Source organism: Erpetoichthys calabaricus, chromosome 12, assembly GCF_900747795.2.
Source record: "Erpetoichthys calabaricus chromosome 12, fErpCal1.3, whole genome shotgun sequence".
Classification (NCBI taxonomy): domain Eukaryota; kingdom Metazoa; phylum Chordata; class Cladistia; order Polypteriformes; family Polypteridae; genus Erpetoichthys; species Erpetoichthys calabaricus.
Window position 1 is genome coordinate 19,645,971 of NC_041405.2, and position 21,069 is coordinate 19,667,039.

General features: G+C 40.7%; 1 protein-coding gene across 1 annotated transcript in view; it reads left to right on the top strand.

Annotated features, from left to right (window-relative positions):
• LOC114644562 (uncharacterized) overlaps positions 1-21,069 on the top strand; it is a 337,895-nt gene that overhangs the window by 58,849 nt on the left and 257,977 nt on the right. The window contains exon 6 of the mRNA XM_051934772.1: positions 1,735-1,821. Within this exon, the coding sequence (XP_051790732.1) occupies positions 1,735-1,821 (87 nt within the window). The remainder of the gene's footprint in view (positions 1-1,734; positions 1,822-21,069) is intronic.

Sequence of the window (21,069 nt, forward strand, 5' to 3'; positions counted from 1 at the left end):
AGAGCACATCTGAGTGGATATAAAAGGGGCCACCTCCCTCCATTCAATGGCTGGAGTCGGGTGGAAGAGGATGGAAGTCGAAGGAGAGGAGTGGAGGTGGTCCTGAGAGAGAATGCATTTCATTGAGGGCCTGGACTGGTTTGATTGGTGCTGTGGCACTGGGGTTTTGTGCATGATTACTGTCTGTAAATAGTGTAAATAAACGTGTGTTGGGTCACTTTAAAACATGTCTGCCTGTCTGTGTCCGGGCCAGGTTCCACAATATATATATATACTGTATATAAACTACTCAAAAAATTTAAATGAACACTTTGAAAACACATCAGATCTCAATGGGAAAAAAATCCTGCTGGATATCTCTACTGATATGGTAATGTGTTAGGAACGAAAGGATGCTACATCATTTGATGGAAATGAAAATTATCAACCTACAGAGGGCTGAATTCAAAGACACACCTAAAATCAAAGTGAAAAAATGATGCAGGCAGGCTAGTCCATTTTGCCAAAATTTCATTGCAGCAACTCCAAATCGTACTCAGTAGTTTGTATGGCCCCCACGTGCTTGTATGCATGCCTGACACTGTCGGGGGTGGGTGGCATGCTCCTAATGAGATGACAGATGGTGTCCTGGGGGATCTTCTCTCAGATCTGGACCAGGGCATCACTGAGCTCCTGGACAGTCTGAGGTGCAACCTGGCAATGTCGGGTGAACCGAAACATAATGTCACACCCAGAGGTGTTCATTTGGATTTAGGTCAGGCGAGTGAGTGCGGGGGCCAGTCAATGGTATCAATTCCTTCATCCTCCAGGAACTGCCTGCATACTCTCGCCACATGAGGCTGGACATTGTCGTGCACCAGGAGGAACCCAGGACCCATTGCACCAGCATAGGGTCTGACAGTGGGTCGAAGGATTTCATCCCGATATCTAATGGCAGTCAAGGTGCTGTTGTCTAGCCTGTAGAGGTCTGTGCGTCCCTCCATGGATATGCCTCCCCAGACCATCACTGACCCACCACCAAACTGATCATGCTGAACGATGTTGCAGGCAGCATAACATCATCCATGGCTTCTACAGACCCTTTCACTTCTGTCACAAGTGTTCAGGGTGAACCTGCTCTCATCTGTGAAAAGCACAGGGCGCCAGTGGTGGACCTGCCAATTCTAGTACAAATGCCAATCGAGCTCCACAGTGCCGGGCAGTGAGCACAGGGTCCACTAGAGGACGTCAGTCTCCTCTAGTCAGTCACCTGTTAAACCATTTATTCCTGTTTTGGGGGTCATCTCATTGTTGCCCCTCTAGTGCCCCTGTTGTTAGTTTCAATAACACCAAAGCAGTTGAAACTGATTAACAACCCGCTCTGCTGCTTAACTGACCAGATCAATAGTACAGAAGTGTCATTGACTTGATGCTATACTCGGATTAAAAAGTGTTCCTTTAATTTTTTTGAGCAGTATATATATAAAAAAAACACAATAATAACTCAGAAAGTAATTGTACATTAATTATATATTTTTGGCATATGGATTTTTCTAATAGCCCAAAAAAGAAAAATAAATTAATATTCTTTGTTGAGCAACAGAAGAGATCTTCGTGTGTTCTGGTACCTCCATCATACACTACGAAATTGGTATAAATGCATACATTATTAGGAAGGTACCTTGTTTTTGATTCTTATACTGTAAAATTACATTTTTAAATGTTTTTCATCTGACCTTTTCCATTTCTATACAGAGATGGTTTCTGTGTGATGTTAACAATGAAGTGTCTACAACAAGAAACGAACTGGACAAGCTGAATAAGATTCTGAATTCAGAAATGGTAAGTGTTTTGTATTTTTACAGACACATTAAGTAAGAAATACTTTAGAAGTGTTTACGTGACCAATCTGCTGTTATATATAGTATTTCATTGTCATTGCTCAGTACCATGCACAAAATGCAGGTCTTCCATTGATTATTTATTTCTTTATTTTTTTAAATTTAATTATTTATTTAATCCCATTATTATGAAAAAAGATCTTCATTATCAAAAAGTAATATATTTTGCTAATTGTGGAATTAAAATGGTGCTGATGGTCCCACAGTACCCCTTTTCATTGGGATAATAATTAAGTGTATTACTATGGCCGGATTTCGGCACAGGGTAACCTGGGCTGGCTCGTTGGGATACAGGGGATGCAAAATTTATTAACTTGGATGGAAAAAAATATCTTCTTTATTTTTCAGAGATATAATCCTGCCTCAATGCTGGCTGATCATGTCATCTTTAACCTCCTTACTGTTATTCATGAGATAGCTCCTTCACCACTAGTTGCACACACACTGCCTTCCTCAAGCTCACTCATAAACTAGTGATAGGAGATTCGTGAACAATTAGTTCTTTTTGAATGACTCTTTTCATTGAATCACATGAACTGATTCGTGAGCACAAACAAATTTATTCAGTGGAGCTCATGCATGTCTTTCCTGCATAATGTTGTCAGCATCTTTTGTTTCGCTGATAGATATTTAAAATGCTTGCACAAGAACCACCTGACTCATGATTGACTGATGTGATTTGAGAATGAGTCACTACCTTAGAAACAGTCAAACAATTCTTATTCATTTGATTTGTGAACGAGTCATTAACTGAGTCATTAAATCATTATGAGTTGCACAATTCTCATTCCCTATGTATTATCATGTAAAATATAATTAATTATATACAGTATAATCAATTATAAATAAATCAATAAACAATGTTATTTATATACATACAAACATATACTGTATATAAAAATAATGTACAAATTATTAAATGACATTTGTGACACCCCCCAAACCTGGCTTCCATTATATGCCAAATAGTAAATTAATCAGACGAAACAAATGCATCAAAAGAATTGATTAACTTAAGCAGGTAGTTCAAAAGAATCAAATCAGTAATGTGAATTAAATGTCTATCCCTGCAGTTCGCTGTAGTAAACAGCAACTCTTGACATGGCGTTCATGGCTGCACAACACAAGGAATATGGGCTATGAGAATGTGAAGCTCATGAAGAAAAAAATCCATTTGAAGTGTTAATGACAGTTCTTTAGAAATGGAAAGTGACTGCATTATATAGTGGACTCCAGTAATCGAGATGATGAAGCATGAGAAGGTGATGACTTTGCTCAAGCAGTAAAGTCTGACGCCACTTTTGAATGTTCACTGAACTTTCACAAATGCACTGCCCAATCCATAGCTATTCAAAATTTAAACAGCTGGCCTAGCTGTCTAAATATACACTGATTCAAGTTGTAAGGTAAACCAGCATCTTTGATTTTTTTAAATAACTATCAGCCTAATAAGTATCAAGTTTAGTATATTATTACATATACATTTTTCTGTTATTTCATGTGTGTACTGGCTTATTGGAAAGTGGAGTTACTTAGGGATGTTTGCATTTACTGGCACCCAGGCCTGATACTGAGCGGCACACACTGAAAGCAAAGCAAACTCAGGCTGTTCATAAGTACTGATGTTATGATGAGCCGCTAGCTTTCTTTGCTCTTGATGTATATATGCACATACTAAATCGACAGGACACACATTCAACTGGGACAACGTAAAAGTAAAATTTAAGGCCAGTACAAAAAGTGCCAGAGAGTTGGCCGAGTCTTGGCTATCAGATGAAAATGCCATCAACAGACACTTGGACATAAATCCAGCATATGCCAACTTAAGAAGGACATGTACAGAATAATTAAACTATACAACCCCCCGGTCATTCTGACTTAGTCCCCTACACCCCCCCCCCCATCCCCGGCACCCCCCCCCCCTCAAAGAATGTGTTGCTATATATTGCCTTTGATTCTTGTAAGTCTAAGCATTATCCTCTGTTGAAGACACCTGATAGGGGTTGAAAGCTCAGGAATAAAACTATTTTATGATACGTGATTCGCTTTTTCTACCTTCTTGGATCTACAACTGCAAATATGCAAACCGTATCACAGACCTTCTCTTCCATATATATATATATATATATATATATATATTAACGGCATTCGTAGTCTGAATCACAATCTGATTGTATGGGTGGTTACCTACCAGGTAACGCTTATGGTTGGCCAGCAAGTCAGCTAACATCCGCCATGGTGCCTTCAGTTGTGAGAAGCAGATCGTAGAATGGTTGAAAATAGTTTACTGTCAAATAATGCAAAGAGTATGCGACACGTGTTTCGCCCTAATTCTGGGCTCATCAGGCGTACACACTCACTGCATATAGCCAAATTCCCGGGCTTCGCAGCGGTGAAGTATTGCTTTTAAATTTTAATTAAGAAGAAAAGAAAACCGTTTTAAATTGAGGGAAAATATACCAATAACAATTTGTTAAGGATCTGTTTTTTTGTGAAGCTGCCTTTACACAGCCTGTCTCAGCGCTCTTTGGGGCTCTTCCTTGTTTTCTACGTACTGCGTTCACAGTCAGTTCACGTGATTATGTGGGAGGCGTGATGACGTGATACACAACTCCGCCTCCCACGGCCAGCGAGCTGCAGACCATTACAGTATATGGACAAAAAAGAGGTTCCAGTTATGACCGTTACGCTTTGAATTTCGAAATGAAACCTGCCTAACTTTTGTAAGTAAGCTGTAAGGAATGAGCCTGCCAAATTTCAACCTTCCACCTACACGGGAAGTTGGAGAATTAGTAGTGAGTGAGTGAGTGAGTGAGTGAGTGAGTGAGTGAGTGAGTGAGTGAGTGAGTGAGTGAGGGCTTTGCCTTTTATTAGTATAGATATGGGAAAAGATGTTGAACGGTTCTGTACTTCATGTCCTGACTGTCAGATCGTCGGGCTCCCCTTTGTCCTATGCCTATTTTGGAAGTCCCCTTTCAGAGGGTGGGATTAGATATTGTAGGTCCTTTGCCTAAGACTAAGAGTGAGTATCAATATATGCTGGTGTTGGTTGACTATGCAACACGATATCCAGAAGTAGCTGCTTTGAAAAAAGCCAACTCCTCCGCTGTAGCCAAAGCTCTGTGCAGGATTTTTACTCGTATTGGCATTCCTAGGGAAATTTTGACTGAACAAGGCACACCTTTTACTTCTCGCATGATGAAACAATTGTGTGACAGCTTCGCTATTAAGAAATTGAGTACCACTGTTTACCATCCACAGACTAATGGTTTGACTGAACAGTTTAACAAGACTTTAAAACAAATGATCAGACGAGTTGCTCATAATGATCCCACATCCTGGGACTCTGTCCTGCCTTTTGTTATGTTCGCGGTGCGAGAATCGCCTCAGGCGTCCACTGGCTTGAGTCCATTTGAACTGTTATTTGGCAGGCGCCCAAGAGGCATCCTGGATGTTGTACGGGAGGAATGGATAGGAAACGAGTCAACAGCTCTTGGGCTGAGCTTTGCAGATCGGGTAGTTTCATTACAAGATAGAATTTCTAAGCTTTCTTCTATTGCTGTGGAGCATCAACAACATGAGCAGGAAACACAGAAGCGTCTTTACGATAGGCACAGTATGCTTCGCAAATTCAAACTGGCGATCATGTTTTGGTACTGGTTCCGTCTGACCCGCACAAATTCCTAGCTAAATGGCTGGGCCCGGCCATTATCGAGGAGCGTATGGGTCCGGTAAATTACAAGGTTAGAATACCAGGCCAGCGCAAACCATTCCAGATTTTACACATTAATCTCTTGTAGAAATGGCACGACCAACAAGGGGTTTACACTTCCTTGGCTGCTGTTTCTCAGACTGATGTTGCCATTGGTAACGATTTGACTGACCCACAGAAGACAGAACTGTTATCTTTGATCGAACGGAACACTGATGTCTTTTCAGACTTGCCAGGCAAGACTAACCTTGCAGAACATAAAATCACTACTGAACCCGATGTTCGAGTACAGATGAGGCCGTATCGGATTCCGGAAGAGCGACGAAATATTGTGTGCGAAGAAGTCAAGAAGATGCTGGCATTAGGTATAATATGTGAAAGTAAAAGTGACTGGTCCAGCCCGGTCGTATTAGTCCCAAAGCAAGACGGTTCAGTTCGCTTCTGTATCGGTTTCAGGCACTTGAATAAGGTCTCTAAATTTGATGCTTATCCGATGGCCCGTGTTGACGAGTTGTTGGAAAAACTGGGTCAGGCGAGCTATATCTCTACGCTAGATCTCACGAAGGGTTATTGGCAGGTACCTCTAGAGCAGGGCTACTCAAATATAAATTTGAAAGGTCCACTTACTAAATTTCCATTCAGTCTGAGGTCCGGAAAAGTGACGGTCAAATTCCAAATAGAGAACTCCAAAAAAAGGCAATCCCCAAACTTTAGAACTATACACAAAAAAATGACATGGTAGGCCTTTTAGTGTGAAAGGTGACACCTTCTTTGTGCCGCCAGTTGTTTGAACTTGGGCATAAAAGGTGTGAGGGCAAGGCGGAGGCACTGATGTAAATGTTCATTGGTGAGGGTGTTGCGGTATGTGTTTTTCACCATGTTCATAGTGGAAAAGGCAGATTCACAGCAGTACGTTGAAGGAAACATTGTAAGAATTTGAAGGGCCATCTTCTGCAGGAGAGGAACACCTGCCGCAGTAACCATCTTTGTCCAGAAGGTGACAAGGTCACAGTGAGATTCCTGCAGTGCTAGGTTTTCTTGTAGCTCAATTAACTCTGTTTGCAGAGAAGCAGCACTGGCCCATTGGAAGACTTTTGTGGCTTCATTTGAGAATTCTGCAATATTTTTGACAAGAAATGGATTTTTGATGCACAGCAAGACTTGTTTTCCCAAAGGGAAATCTTCAAAGCGAGTTTGGAAATTTTTAATCAGCTTGTCCAGGAATTCAGCATAATTGTGATGGTGATGTTTTCCTGCAGTCTGATCCAAAAGTCTTGGGAAGTGAAGCAGGTCACATTTGAACACCTCCAGCTTCCTCTGGAAAGCACGGACAGCTAACATGAGGTCACACACTGTGCTGTTTTTGCCTTGGAGCTTCATATTAAGGTCATTAAGATGGGAAGTAATGTCCGTTAGAAAAGAAACAATTTCCATTTTCTCGTCATTCTTCATGAAATCCACAAACGGTTTGGCTTTTGCACTCTTCTGATCCAACAGAAATGTCTCCAGCTCTTTCCGCAGTGCCCAAAAACGCTCCAGTACCTTGCCTTTACTAAGCCACCGGACATTGTTGTGAAGGAGCAAATCATCAAATGTTGCATTCACCTCTATTAGAAATGAGCGCAATAAACGATGTTGCAAAGCAGAGGATGCTCTCAGATAATTGACCAGTTTCATGACTGTTGTCATGACTTCTGAGTACCTTTCTCCAAGGCTGGCACACAAAACCATCTGGTGAATTATGCAGTGGTATGCCATGAGGTCAGGGTGGTGAGTTCTCAAGCGTGACACTAATCCCCTCTCTTTCCCAATCATACATGGTACGCCATCAGTAGCAATGGAAACAACATGCTTCAGGTCTATCGCTCTGTCTCTAAGCATCTGTGTCACTGCTTCATAGATATCATCCCCCCTTGTGTGTCCATGGAGGTTTGTGAGACCCAAAACATCTTCATGAAATTCTCCCTTTTCTTCATCAAAAAATCTGACAAAGACCATGAGTTGATTCATCCACAGCCAATGAAATGAATTTGGCTTTTTTTATAGCAGAACTAAGTTGTTCAAGCAAATCATCAGCGAGTATTTCAGCTCGTCTTGCAGCAGTGGAATCAGAACAGGGTATTTGGTTTATTTTCTGGATTATTTCATCCTTTTGAGTCCCTTCAAACAGAGCAGTCACCACTTCACTCATACACTCTTTGACTACTTCAGCATCAGAGAAGGGTTTCTTGTTTTTTCCCAGGACCCATGCTACTCTAAGTGAGGCTTCTGTTGCCCGCTCCTGTTGTGTGGCTGATCTAACTATTACACTGCTTGTAGCTTCATATGATGATTTCAGCTGGTTTATTTTTATGGTCCTTACCTCTGGGTTCTGAGGGTAATTTTGTTCGAAATGTGCATGCTTGGTTTCATAATGGCGTTTCACATTACCACTTTTGATTATTGCTACCGTCTCGTTGCAGATTAAACACATTGGTTTTCTGCTTCCCACGGGGAGCACGAACGCATATTTTTCTGTCCACTCACTCTTAAATTCGCGGTTTTCAAAATCAACTTTTCTTTTCTTATCAATGTACTGTCTTGAGCCAGCCATCTTCACTTTCAGTCAGCAAAAAAAAAAATCAGTTATCTAAATTGGCACTGCCTGCGAGTGATGAGACTGCCTGTTCACCGGCCTGACCCAGAGCACGTGACCGGTACATAAATCTGGCTGCCGTGAATGAGCGAGCGAGTATTGGGGGGGGGGGGGCGGGGAGTAGTGGGAACGATACTGTTACAACTGCTGTTATTGGACATAGATGAAGCAACCAAACTGAGTAGAAACCTCAAAGATATATCCCGCGGAATCACAATTGCGCACTTCATTGAGAACTCATTTGGATTATGATTACATTTGCATGTTTGTTTTGGCGTCGGTCCAGATTTAACCGTATTTGGGTCCGGATGCGGACCGGAGTCCGCCTATTGAGTACCCCGGCTCTAGAGGCTGGCAGTAGTGAGAAAACAGCATTCGCGACTCCTGACGGACTTTATGAATTTACGAGACTCCCGTTTGGTCTTCATGGGGCACCTCTAACTTTCCAGCGTATGATGGATCGGATCCTGCGTCCTCATCTATATATATAATTCACTAAGCCGCCGACAAGTAGCCACCCATGGAAAGCACGCCAGAAGGGGTGTGGATTTACTAAGCCGCCGACAAGTAAGACGCCCATGGCGCACGCAGAAAGGAGCCACGCCCACCAACTCTAAGACCATTGGATATGACAACAACTCGCAGAGCCACACCCACTAACTCAGACGCCGCCATTTATGTTCATCTGTGCTACAGTACACATGCACCTCTGAGCCACGTTGACTTTTCGCTTACGACGCACGACTGCGTGCTCCATAGCAAACTGTTTTACACGCTACATACAGCAATTCACATCCACGACAAACATGCGTCTTCTTAGATGGTCCTGCAGGAACACAGAAAACGTTTCCCCGCCCACCAACACTCCTTATTCCCCGACCGGCGTCCACCTCATCCGCGACAAACATGCGTCTTCTTAGATGGTCCTGCAGGAACACGGAAGACGTTTCCCCGCCCACCAACACTCCTTTTACCCCGGCCCGCGTCTACCCTCGCTCTCTAGGCATTCACACTGCCTGCTCATGTGCCCGGATGCAAAAACTCACCGACCACCCAGTTAGTCCCTTTCATCTGTGCTAGGAGTCCACATGCACCTCTGAGCCACGTTGAGTTTTCATTATTCTTTTCGGTTACGACACCCGACCGCATCCACCATCAAAAACCATGGGAAAGGAACAACGAAGCCCCGCCCAGAAACTCTACCCCTCCTCCCACGTGATCAGGAACGCACCTCAGAGCACTACCCGCCAACTTGAACAGCTCATCAAACACATACTCCCTTTGGTCTGTGCTGCTGTCCAAATCCAGCTGTGAGCCACGTTGACTGTTCTTTTGCCCTCCATGGCTACCGCTTCAAATGTATTTCATGGAAACAACACTTCTTTCAATGCTATAGAAATTCCTGCATCAGGTAACTATTTGTTTCTATCAGTCGTGTTTTTCTGGAAAAATGTCATTGACGAAACTGTTGCTCTCAAACTTCGCAACATGGCTGACTTTCAGCAACACTTCCACGCCCCTCGCTACGCTGTGAGAGCGGTGATTATTTATTTAAAAATGGCCTTTTGAAGGGGAGCTGTGGACCCGCTATACCTGTGACATTGCCTTCACATTGTTTTCCTTTTATTTCTGATCCCGTCGAGCAGATCAGACACCCAGGCAAACAATACTGAATAATCAATAGCTGCAACTACTTTGCCCGCCCCAACTCCTCACCTGAGTCGGTTTTGTCTGTGTTCAGCAGTGTTTCCCAAACTCGATCTTGGTGAACCCCTGTGGCTGCAGGGTTTTATTCCAACCGGATTCCTAATCATTAATGCCGGTGAAACTCATCCGGGATAAATCGGCTTTTCAAACGCAGCCGTATAGCAGATTAGCTGGATGTAATAATCCGAGATGAATGCGCGCCCCCACGCTGAGTGAAAAGCCAATGTATATTGAGTCTAGAAAACATGATCAGCAAGTCTTTGATAGACTGCAACAAAATGATGAAAGAACAGGCGCATTTTTTTCACACAAGCTGTGTGTGTGGGTGGGTGGGTGTTAGTTAGTTAATTAGTTACTCGAAGGATTTCAAGATTTAATATGCACAAGCGGTAACACTGCAAAAGCAGCCCAAACCAGAAAAGACGGCTGGCAAAAAGTGGCCGACAAATTAAACGCATGTGCATTGTACTTACTGAAAGCAGCGTTACGGATTTTGCAAATTTTTTTTCCCTCTGCTTAAAAAACATTTAAAAAGCAACGTGATTATGCGGCATGTTGGTATGCAGCGTGTAAAACAGTATTTTTGCCGCGGACAATTTGCCTTTAACTTTAACACGAAGATAGTCACGGACAGTTGTATGTTGCTCTCTCCAGAGTTCCATCTTTTCATTCACTTACTGGTATGCCTGCAGGAACACGTGCAGTGAGCGAGTGACACACACACACACACACATACAGGCGCGCGCTTAAGAGAGAGAGCGCTGGACACATAAGAATAATAATACTACATTACATTGATATACCGGTGTTTTCAGTATTCAAAGCGCTATCCACACAGGGAGGAACCGGGAAGCGAACCCAAAATCTTCCACAGTCTTCCTACTGCAAAGCAGCAACACTACCACTGCACTACAAGGCAGTTAAAGAATGCACTGGGCTCGATTTTGTTTTCACTTCTGTTTGGACAACTATGTCGTTCAGGAAGTGTTCACCCATCAATACATAATTATGCGGCTACGCCGCGGGTTGGCTAGTTCTGAATATTCCGGGGCGTACCTTGATGATGTCGTGATTTTCAACAATGATTGGCAAACACATTTAGAGCGACTTCAAGCTGTTCTTGAAAGCTTGAGACAGGCTGGCCTTACTGCTAACCCAAAGAAATGTAAACTGGGTATGTCTGAGACTCATTACTTAGGTTATTCTATGGGCAGGGGTTTACTTCGGCCACAATTAAGGAAAGTGGAAGAGATGCTTGCTTACCCGTGACCAAAAACACAGAAACAAGATATGCGCCTTTCTGGGGCTTGCTGGTTACTACAGAAGGTTCATCTCTAACTTTGCATATAGGGTTGCTCCTCTTTCAGAACTTACAAAAGGCAGGAGGAACTGCCCTATTTTATGGACAGAAATTTGTGAACGTTCCTTCTGTGATTTGAAAACTGCTCTGTCTACTTATCCGGTTCTGCGAAATCCCGATTTCTCAAAGGATTTTGTTTTACAAATGGACGCAAGTGAGCTTGGTGTAGGCGCAGTCCTGTCACAGATTTTTGATGGAGAAGAGCACCCTATCACATATTTGAGTAGGAAATTACTTCCTAGGGAACGCAATTATTCGACAATTGAGAAGGAATGCTTGGCGATTAGATGGGCTGTCGAAGCACTTTGTTATTACTTATGGGGTTGAAATTTCACTTTGGTAACTGATCATGCTCCACTTCAATGGTTATACCATCAGAAAGATACAAACTCTCGTCTCATGAGATGGTTTCTGTGCTTACAACCTTACAGTTTTACGGTAAAGCATCGACCAGGCTCTGAGCACGTCAACGCAGACATTTTATCACGAGAATCTGAATAAAGCTGAGGAGAGGGGTGTAAGCTGGAGCGCTGATCGCACCCTCAAAGGACACAGACGCCCCTGGGAAAACCCCTGAAACAGCTGACAGTCTACCTTCACATTGCTCCTTACCCTTCTTACTTGCGCTATAACGTGCGATAAACCTCTCACGCGGTACTCCGCTTACTTAAAAGTATTGTGCAGCACGTCTCAGCTTTGAAAATGGTTGTTTTGTTTCTCTCTCTCTTTCTCTCTATCAGACATTCTCTGCTCCTGGCGGAACTGTCATCTCTGACTTGTCATGGAGCACGTTTAAATTTTTGAAAAGAGACAAATGTTTGTTTGCAGTGCTTTGAATGAAGTTCCTTTTTTTCCACAACTTCCTGTGTCTCTGTGCAAATCTGTGACCCAAGCGTGACAGTATTAATTGATGATAAACAGAAAGATTAACTCAAAGAAAAAAATCAAGTAAATCCATCTGTTAGCTCAAACAGCAGTGAAGAGATCTGTAATATTAGCAGTTGAAGTGCAATCACAATTTGATCCAGCCATTCAGACTGCACCTTGCCTGGCCTTTGCTTTTGATAAATCAGCCGATATAACAAATAATGCCCAATTTCTTGTATATATAAGATATTTGCACCAAAAAAAGGAACTTTTGTTAGGTATGAACACACATGAAATACATAGAAGAGGAGGGGACATATACTTTACATTGCATTTAGAGAGATGCTGTGAATGATAAGTGCAGAACTAAAGTCAGTGGTCTCATTTTCCATAGAAGGGGCTCATTCCATGATCAGATGGGAGAGGGGGTCTATCTCAAGAAAGAAAGGGTACCACCCTGAGCTTATCTCATGGACTACTAAAAGTATGGTGGGAGTCAGTACAAATGTTAACAGTTTGATCTTAGCAAATATACAAGCCCTGGTTAATACAAATAACTCATCTGCTTGAGCAAAACAGGTGTCTGTACTTTTGTTTCTGTACATATAGAGTATCCTGACTGTATTTCCCTATCCTCATAATGACTGGATTAACCATCCACAAGTAGCTCTAAGCCAGTGTTTTTTTTTTTTTTTTTATCTTTTGTTGAATCTATTAAAAGCATGTAACGTTCCATACAATCAAGAAAAACTTTAAAAAAAAATTCAGTGCAACCCCCACCTATAAGAAAGAGAGGAAAGCCAACAGCTTGTTCTAAAATGTTATTAATTAGATCCTGCCAAGTTTTAAAAAAGTTTTGAACAGATCCTATAAGAGAGAATTTGATTTTTTCCAGTTTCAAATAATATAAAACATCAGTTACCCACTGACTTAGAATAGGAGAGTTAGGATTCTTCTAGTTGAACAAGATATGCCTACGTGTCAATAGTGAAGTAAAGTTCATTACAATTTGTTTGTCATCCACTTTAAGCACATCTGGGAGTACACCACACACAGCTGTTAATGGGTTAGGCATGATTTTGACACCCAGACTGTCTAATGAGCATTTAAAAATTTGTGTCCAGAATGATGTTAATTGGGTACACGTCCAAAATATCTGGCCTAGTGAAGCTGGAGCTCGATTGCAACGTTCACAGGTTGGATTTTGCCCTGGAAACATTTTAAGTGAGATCGATGTGCTTGAAAAAAGATTTAAAGTTGAATAGTTGAATGCTTTGCGCATATGGAGCTCGAGTGTATTCTGTGCATTGCTGCCTTCCACTCTGTTTTTGACTTGTTGGGTAAGAGATCCTTTCCCCACTGTACTCTGCGATCTTTAAAAGGAATGGACTTTAAAATGGTTTTATATATTATAGACATGCTGTTTGAGTCTTCAAGACTAATCAATATTTCTTGTGGAATAGGCATAGGTGGGGAGGTGAGTAAAATTGGGCAGATTTCATTTAGTAAAGTTTCTAATTTGGAGATAGTGGAAAAATTGTGTTGATGGGAGACTAAATTTAAAGTGTAATTGTTCATAGGATGCAAAGACATTATCTATATATATAATTCACTAAGCCGGAAGACAAGTAGCCACCCATGGAAAGCACGCCAGAAGGGGCGTGGATTCACTAAGCTGCCGACAAGTAAGCCACCCATGGCGCACGCAGGAAGGAGCCACACCCACCAACTCTAAGACCATTGGATACGACGACAACTCGCAGAGCCACGCCCACCAACTCGGACGCGACGACTGGGAAAAAACGGCGTCATTTATGTTCGTCTGGGCTAGAGGCCACATGCATCTCTGAGCCACGTTGACTGTTCATAGAGGCATGTTTCTCACGGATGTGAATGGCTGTATGCAGCGTGTAAAACATTTTGCGAGGGGTATCCCATGGGATCCTTAAAACAATCCTTTAAAACTGAGGTTAAAACACAATGAAGGAAGCAGTCTTTAAAAACCAATAAGCCCTGTGTCTCTTTTTCATTAGCGTCTCACCTGCTTCACCGATGCAGGCCCTGCAACATGTATATTGAGTCTAGAAAACATGATCAGCAAGTCTTTGATAGGCTGCAACAAAATGATGAAAGAATGAGCGCATTTTTTTCACACAAGCTGGGTGGGTGGGTGGCTGTTAGTTAGTTAATTAGTGACAAATTAAACGCATGTGCATTGTACTTACTGAAAGCAGTGTTACGGATTTTGCAAATGTTCATTTTTTTCCCTCAGCTTAAAAAACATTACAAAAACGGCGTGATTATGCGGCGTATACTACGCCGCGGATTGGTATGCAGCGTGTAAAACAGTTTGTTTGTCACAGATAATTTGCCTTTTACTTTTACACGAAGACAATTTCCTGTTTTATTTGCCTTTTCAATGACAATTAATAAGGCACAGGGCCATACTTTCAAAAAGATGTGACGCACGCACCACCATCGCAAACTGTTTTACACGCCATGGTCTTAAGAGTTGGTGGGCGGGTCTCTGTGAGTTGCTCTTGCGAGCGGGCACATGACCAGGCGGTGTGTATGCTTTGAGAACGAGGGTGGACGTGGCAGGACCATGTAAGAAGAGGCATGTTTGTCGCGGATATGAATCGCTGAATGAGCGTGCGACAGCGGTCCTCCAATTGTCAGTCACGGACAATTGTATGTTTCCCTCTCAAAACACAATGAAGGAAGCAATCTTTAAAAACCAATAAGCCCTGTGCCTCTGTTTCATTAGCGTCTCACCTGCTTCACCGATGCAGGCCTTACAACAGTTGAGACGCTCTCTCAGCAGCTGACCTTCTACACAAGCTGTGTGTGTGTGTGTGGGTGTTAGTTAGTTAATTAGTTACTCAAAGGATTTCAAGATTTAATATGCACAAGCGGTAACACTGCAAAAGCAGCCCAAACCAGATAGCATTGTTGCAATGTTACTTTTCTTGGTGGCTTATTACATTACGGATGTTTCACATGTTCATTGTTTCCCCTGTGCTTAAAAGACATTAAAAAAGTGTTTCTCAACTGTGACTACAAGTACTGAAAACTGTGTCGTTCAGGAAGTGGTCACCCATCAATACATAATTACAGTAATCCCTCACTTATCGCGGGAGATAGGTTCCATGGCCGACCGCAATAACTGAATTTCCGTAAAGTAGGGATACCATATTTATTTAATTATTTAACGTGTATTTGGATGTTTTTAAACCCTCCCTGTATTGTTTACAACCCACCCTTTACTTTATTAATAACAGGGACAACCGCCAAGCAATATGAAATCAGTAGATAAGTTTACACTTACTGTATAGCGAAGTACACGTAGCAGCTTGTAGGCGGTCATGACGTCATCGACCTTGTTGCAAAGATTCCTAAAGCAGATTCCATCCAGACTACTGCCTTATCACGTCCACTTGCAACTCGTTTTGCGCCCTGGTTAAAGGACACTGCGGCCGTAGATCTTATATGCTTTTCCTCCTTTTTAAATAAAAAGAATCGTGGACTCATTGATGACGTAATGGTGTCCTGCAGCGGTGTAGCTGTTCCCTTCCTTCAACATATCCAAAACTTTTACCTTTTCTGCAATAATTCTTAAAAAATTATTTGTTAATGTATATGGGGATGTTTTGAAATAGAAACAAAAGCTTAAAGAGGATATTCATCTTGATAGTGTTAATTCTCCTTGCTAAAGTAAGACAGAGGGTAGACCATCTATGCAAGTCTTGTTTAATTTTGTCCATGCCAACAGCAAAATCTTGTTGAAAAAGAGATTTACATTTACATGTGATGTTCACCCCTAAGTATTTAATCTGATCTGCAATGAACAGAAGGTGTCCAATCTAATGTTATTTGTTAGAGAATTCACTGGAAAAGGCATACTTTTGTTCAAGTTAATTTCAAGTCCAGATATCTTTTGAAATTCTGCTAGTACAGTTAGGGCTGCAGGAGGAATAGCAATATGACAAATCACTTACTCACAATAGTGGCAGTCCTCATCCAATTTTCTGTGAAGCAGTGAGGGTAAAAGAGGAGCAAGATTTAACAGAGGACATTGTTAGATTTTAAAATTAGCAGGTCCTGTAATTGCCAGCTCATGTTTGTTTAGTCTAGAAGTTGTTAAGTGCTGAGTAGCTGCTTTAGTGAAAATAGTAGCAACGGCATGTGGAACTAGGAGTGTGACATTATGCCCTAGCATTAAATTCTGTGAGGCCTCTAAAACCAGATGGGCTGCTATTGTTACAGCATCAAGACATGCTTGAAGAGCTGTAGCCACTGAATTTAGAGACTTATAATAATAAGCAATTGTATATTTCTTGGAATTATTGTTGTTGAGCAAATATAATTGGTAAAAACCCCTGTGTCTCATGAATGAACAAAAACAATTCCTTTTAAAAATTTAGAAGAAGGGGTAGAGACAGTAGATGTTTGTTTTGAAGAAAGCTTTTCAGTGCCTAACCAAGTCACTGTATGTGATCAGTGGTGAAAGGTTTAAAAATGTCAGACAGTGGTTGTGCTATTAATGTAAATTCTTTAATCCATTGTCTGCAGTGACCACACATTCACAGGAAGTTACACGTTTGTTTGAATTATTTGCTGAGATATGTTTTGAGCAACAGTGATACACTTCTGGGTAATGGCTCATGTGTTGCCACACTGGTTAGGACCCAGATGTCTCACTTTTGTTTGGCAAAACTGTAGTTTAGATAAAAAAAAAGCTTTATGGCCTTTTTCAGCTAAAGCGTGAAGTAATTTTAAACATCTTCACATGCTTTAACCTCCTTGGAATTACAACCAAGCATCTGTTGGGGTCAGAATAGTTTGTAAAAATTGTCATTTGTTTGAATGAAATAGACCCAATTAACAACATTTATTTATATAGCTTATTTTCATACAAGTGTTTAGCTCAAATGCTTCACAAGATGAAGAAAGAAAAGTTTATAAAAAATTAAAATATAAAAATATGATTAGGCAATACTAAATAATAAAGAATAAAGTAAGGTCTGATGGCCGGGAGGACAGAAAAAACAAACAACAAAAAAAAAAACTCCAGAGGGCTGGAAAAAAACAAAATTTGCAGGGGTTCTTAGGCCACGAGACTGTCTAGTCCCTATTGGGCATTCTACCGTACTAAATGATCTCAATCAGTCCTCTTGGTTTTCAGGCTTCACAAGGAAGAATTAAACGATGATAGTCATGTGGACCTCTGGCCTTCAATCCATCAATGTAGGGACTGCACGGTGCTTTGATCAGGTGGTGGTGGTCCAGATCACCACCACAGAAAACCGGAAAAAGAACAGCAGAGAAAGTTGAGGTTAGTATGAATTGTGCAGCCATGAAAAAATGATAATTCAATGAATGTACAGAATATCAGGGTTACACTAAAATGAAGCTATAAGAAAGTGCTCCACTGTATTATCCTGGCAAATTTCTATTGGTAAGCTATTCCAGATTTTAGGTGCATAACAGCAGAAAGCTGCCTCACCACTTCTTTTAAGTTTAACTCTTGGATAAGCAGACACTCATTTGAAGATCTAAGGTTGCGATTTGGAGTGTAAGGTGAAAGGTATTTCGAAATATAGGACGGAGCTAGATTATTTAAGACTTTGGAAACCATAAGCAGTATATTAAAGTCAATTCTGAAAGGCACAGGTAACCAGTGTAGTGACATCAAAACTGGAGAGATGTGCTCAGATTTTCTTTTCGTAGTTAAGATTCTGGCAGCTGCATTCTGCACTCGTTGCAATCAACTGATGTCTTTTTTGGGTGGTCCTGAGAGGAGTTTGTTACATTAATTTAGTCGACTAAAAGCAAACGTGTGAACTAATTTTTCAGCATCTTGCAAAGTTATAAGAGGTCTAACTTTTGCTATATTTCTTAGGTGAGAAAATGCTGTCCCAATGATTTAAAATTTAGGTCAGAGTTCATAATTACCCCTAAATTCTTTATCTCTGCCTTGAATTTTAAACCTAAAGGATCAAGTTTATTTCTAATACCCTTACTACAGTAATCCCTCACTATATCGCGCTTTGCCTTTCGCGGCTTCACTCTATCGTGGATTTTATATGTAAGCATATCTATAATAATAAAAGGCAAAGCCCTCACTGACTGACTGACTGACTCACTGACTCACTCATCACTAATTCTCCAACTTCCCGTGTAGGTGGAAGGCTGAAATTTGGCAGGCTCATTCCTTACAGCTTACTTACAAAAGTTAGGCAGGTTTCATTTCGAAATTCAAAGCGTAATGGTCATAACTGGAACATATTTTTTGTCCATACACTGTAATGGAGGAGGCGGAGTCACGTATCGCGTCATCACGCCTCCTACGTAATCACGTGAACTAAAAACAAGGAACAGATTTACAGCACGAGTCACATGCGGGAACGAAGGTAAATGACGTTAATTTTTGACTGTCTTTTAATACTGTGTAAGCATACATATTAACACATGTGCAATTAAACGTGTGCATTTACGGGGTGATTTCTCAGGCTTAAAAGCTCGCCTTTTATCAAACGCGGGAACAAAGGTAAATGACGATGTTCACTGTCTTTTAATACTGTGTAACCATACATATTAACACATGTGCAATTAAACGTGTGCATTTACGGGGTGATTTCTCAGGCTTAAAAGCTCGCCTTTTACTAAAAAGGTAAATGCAAAACTATTTTCAATCAGTTTATTGAAACGCTCCCGTTAAGGATTGCAATAACATATTCGCGAGATAAAAGAACGAAGTAGGGGGAAATGGAGGAAGAGCCGCAAACAGCGAACAGCAAAAAATTAATTAAACAATTGAGAACGGAGCGACTTAAGCATACAAGCATGTTTATAAGGAAAACAAAGCACGGTGTAAAACGTAAGTTTAAATTAAGTTTATAGAAACGCTCCCGCTGCGGATTGCAATAACATATTCGCGAGATAAAACTTTAATGAGAAGACACGAGGTATAAACGAACCACACGCCGTGGCGCAACGTTAGTGGCAACAGTTTCAACCATTCTATGATCGGCTTCTCGCAACTGAAAGACGGCACATGGCGGATGTTAGCCGACTTGCTGACCGCAACGTTAGGGGCTTCAACTATGGCGCTGACGCCACATCTCAGTGCCAACACTTTGCAGACTCTACTTAAAAGACACGCCCTCCTCACTGGACAATTAAAAAGACCAATCAAAGTAACGATGACATCAAGTATTACCCAATCAAAAGTAGGAAAGGAGGCATCTTCATAAAATGCGTGTGGGATGATTTGCATGAGACGCTGCTTTAAAAAAAAAATGATAAAAAAAATACGGGATAAATCCCGTCCAGTATTGATTCAAAACGGGACGCGCAATTTCATTCTCAAACGCGGCACCATTCCGTATTTTAAAGGACGGGTGGCAACCCTACAGTGCCAGGTAACCACCCATACAATCACATTGTGATTCAGACTAGGAATGCAATGAATGTAATTACCCCGATCTACATACAAGGCGAAAGTCTTGCAACATTCAAAGATGAGTACTTATTAAGTACACCATGGCAAATAAAAGAGCTTATGAAGCCTTGAACCGAAAAAAGCAAGATCTCAGAGATCGTAAAAAAAAAAAAATAGGAGGTAATGTCGTTTTACTCGCTGTAGATTTTAGTCAAACATTACCAGTTATTCCACGAGGGAGACCAGCACATCAACTCAACGCGTGTTAAAAATCCATGCTTCTCCCACGCTCGGTTATATGTCGCGTGTTCTCGGGTAGGTGCACCAAAAAATTTATACATTTAAGCATGTAATGGGCAAACAACAAATGAGGTATACCCAAAGGCACTGCAGTAGTACTTAATGTAACTTTACTTCTTAAATGTTAATGTTTTACTGTTTAATAATTTATACGCTTCTTATATGTTGTTCAAATTCTTTTATCAAAATACCACTGACAGCGCAATGCACGATAACATGGAGTGAATACACCATACGCATCCGCCCACGGCTGCCCTGCTGTGCGCAGATACGAGTTGATTCTACAATAAAATAAAATAAAGATAAAAAGAGTAAAACAATCATCACCCATAAAGCGGATAGTAGACGTGACGTACTATATGTGTACCACATTTCAAGTGTATACGTGAAACGGTTTGCGAGCTACAGGTCATTTAAAATCCTGGACAGACACACAAATTGCCACGGTAGCAAATTACAGAAGAAGATTTTACTGTTTAATAATTTATATTTATATGAAATGTGCTTCTTATATATTACTTCATATTCTCATATGATAATGATGTTAATGTTTATATTGATTTCTGTGTTATTAAAACTGCATGTATGTGTGTATATGTATATACTAGCAAAATACCCGCGCTTCGCAGCGGAGAAGTAGTGTGTTAAAGAGGTTATGAAAAAAAAAGGAAACATTTTAAAAATAACGTAACATGATTGTCAATGAAAGCCCGTTTCAGTCAGTAAGTCTTATGTGTGTGTTTATGTATGTGTGTATATATATGTAGATGTGTATATGTAGATATGTATATATATGTATATGTATATAAATGTTTATGTGTGTGTGTGTATATTATATATATAATATATATATATATATATATATATATATATATATATATATATATATATATATATAAAAGACAGCAACAGTTATAACAATGACAACACAATTACATTGACAATCATGTTACGTTATTTTTAAAATGTTTCCTTTTTTTTTCATAACCTCTTTAACACACTACTTCTCCGCTGCGAAGCGCGGGTATTTTGCTATACACATATATATAATATATATATACACATATATATATAATATATATATACACACATATATATATAATATATATATACACACATATATATAATATATATACACACATATATATATATATAATATATATA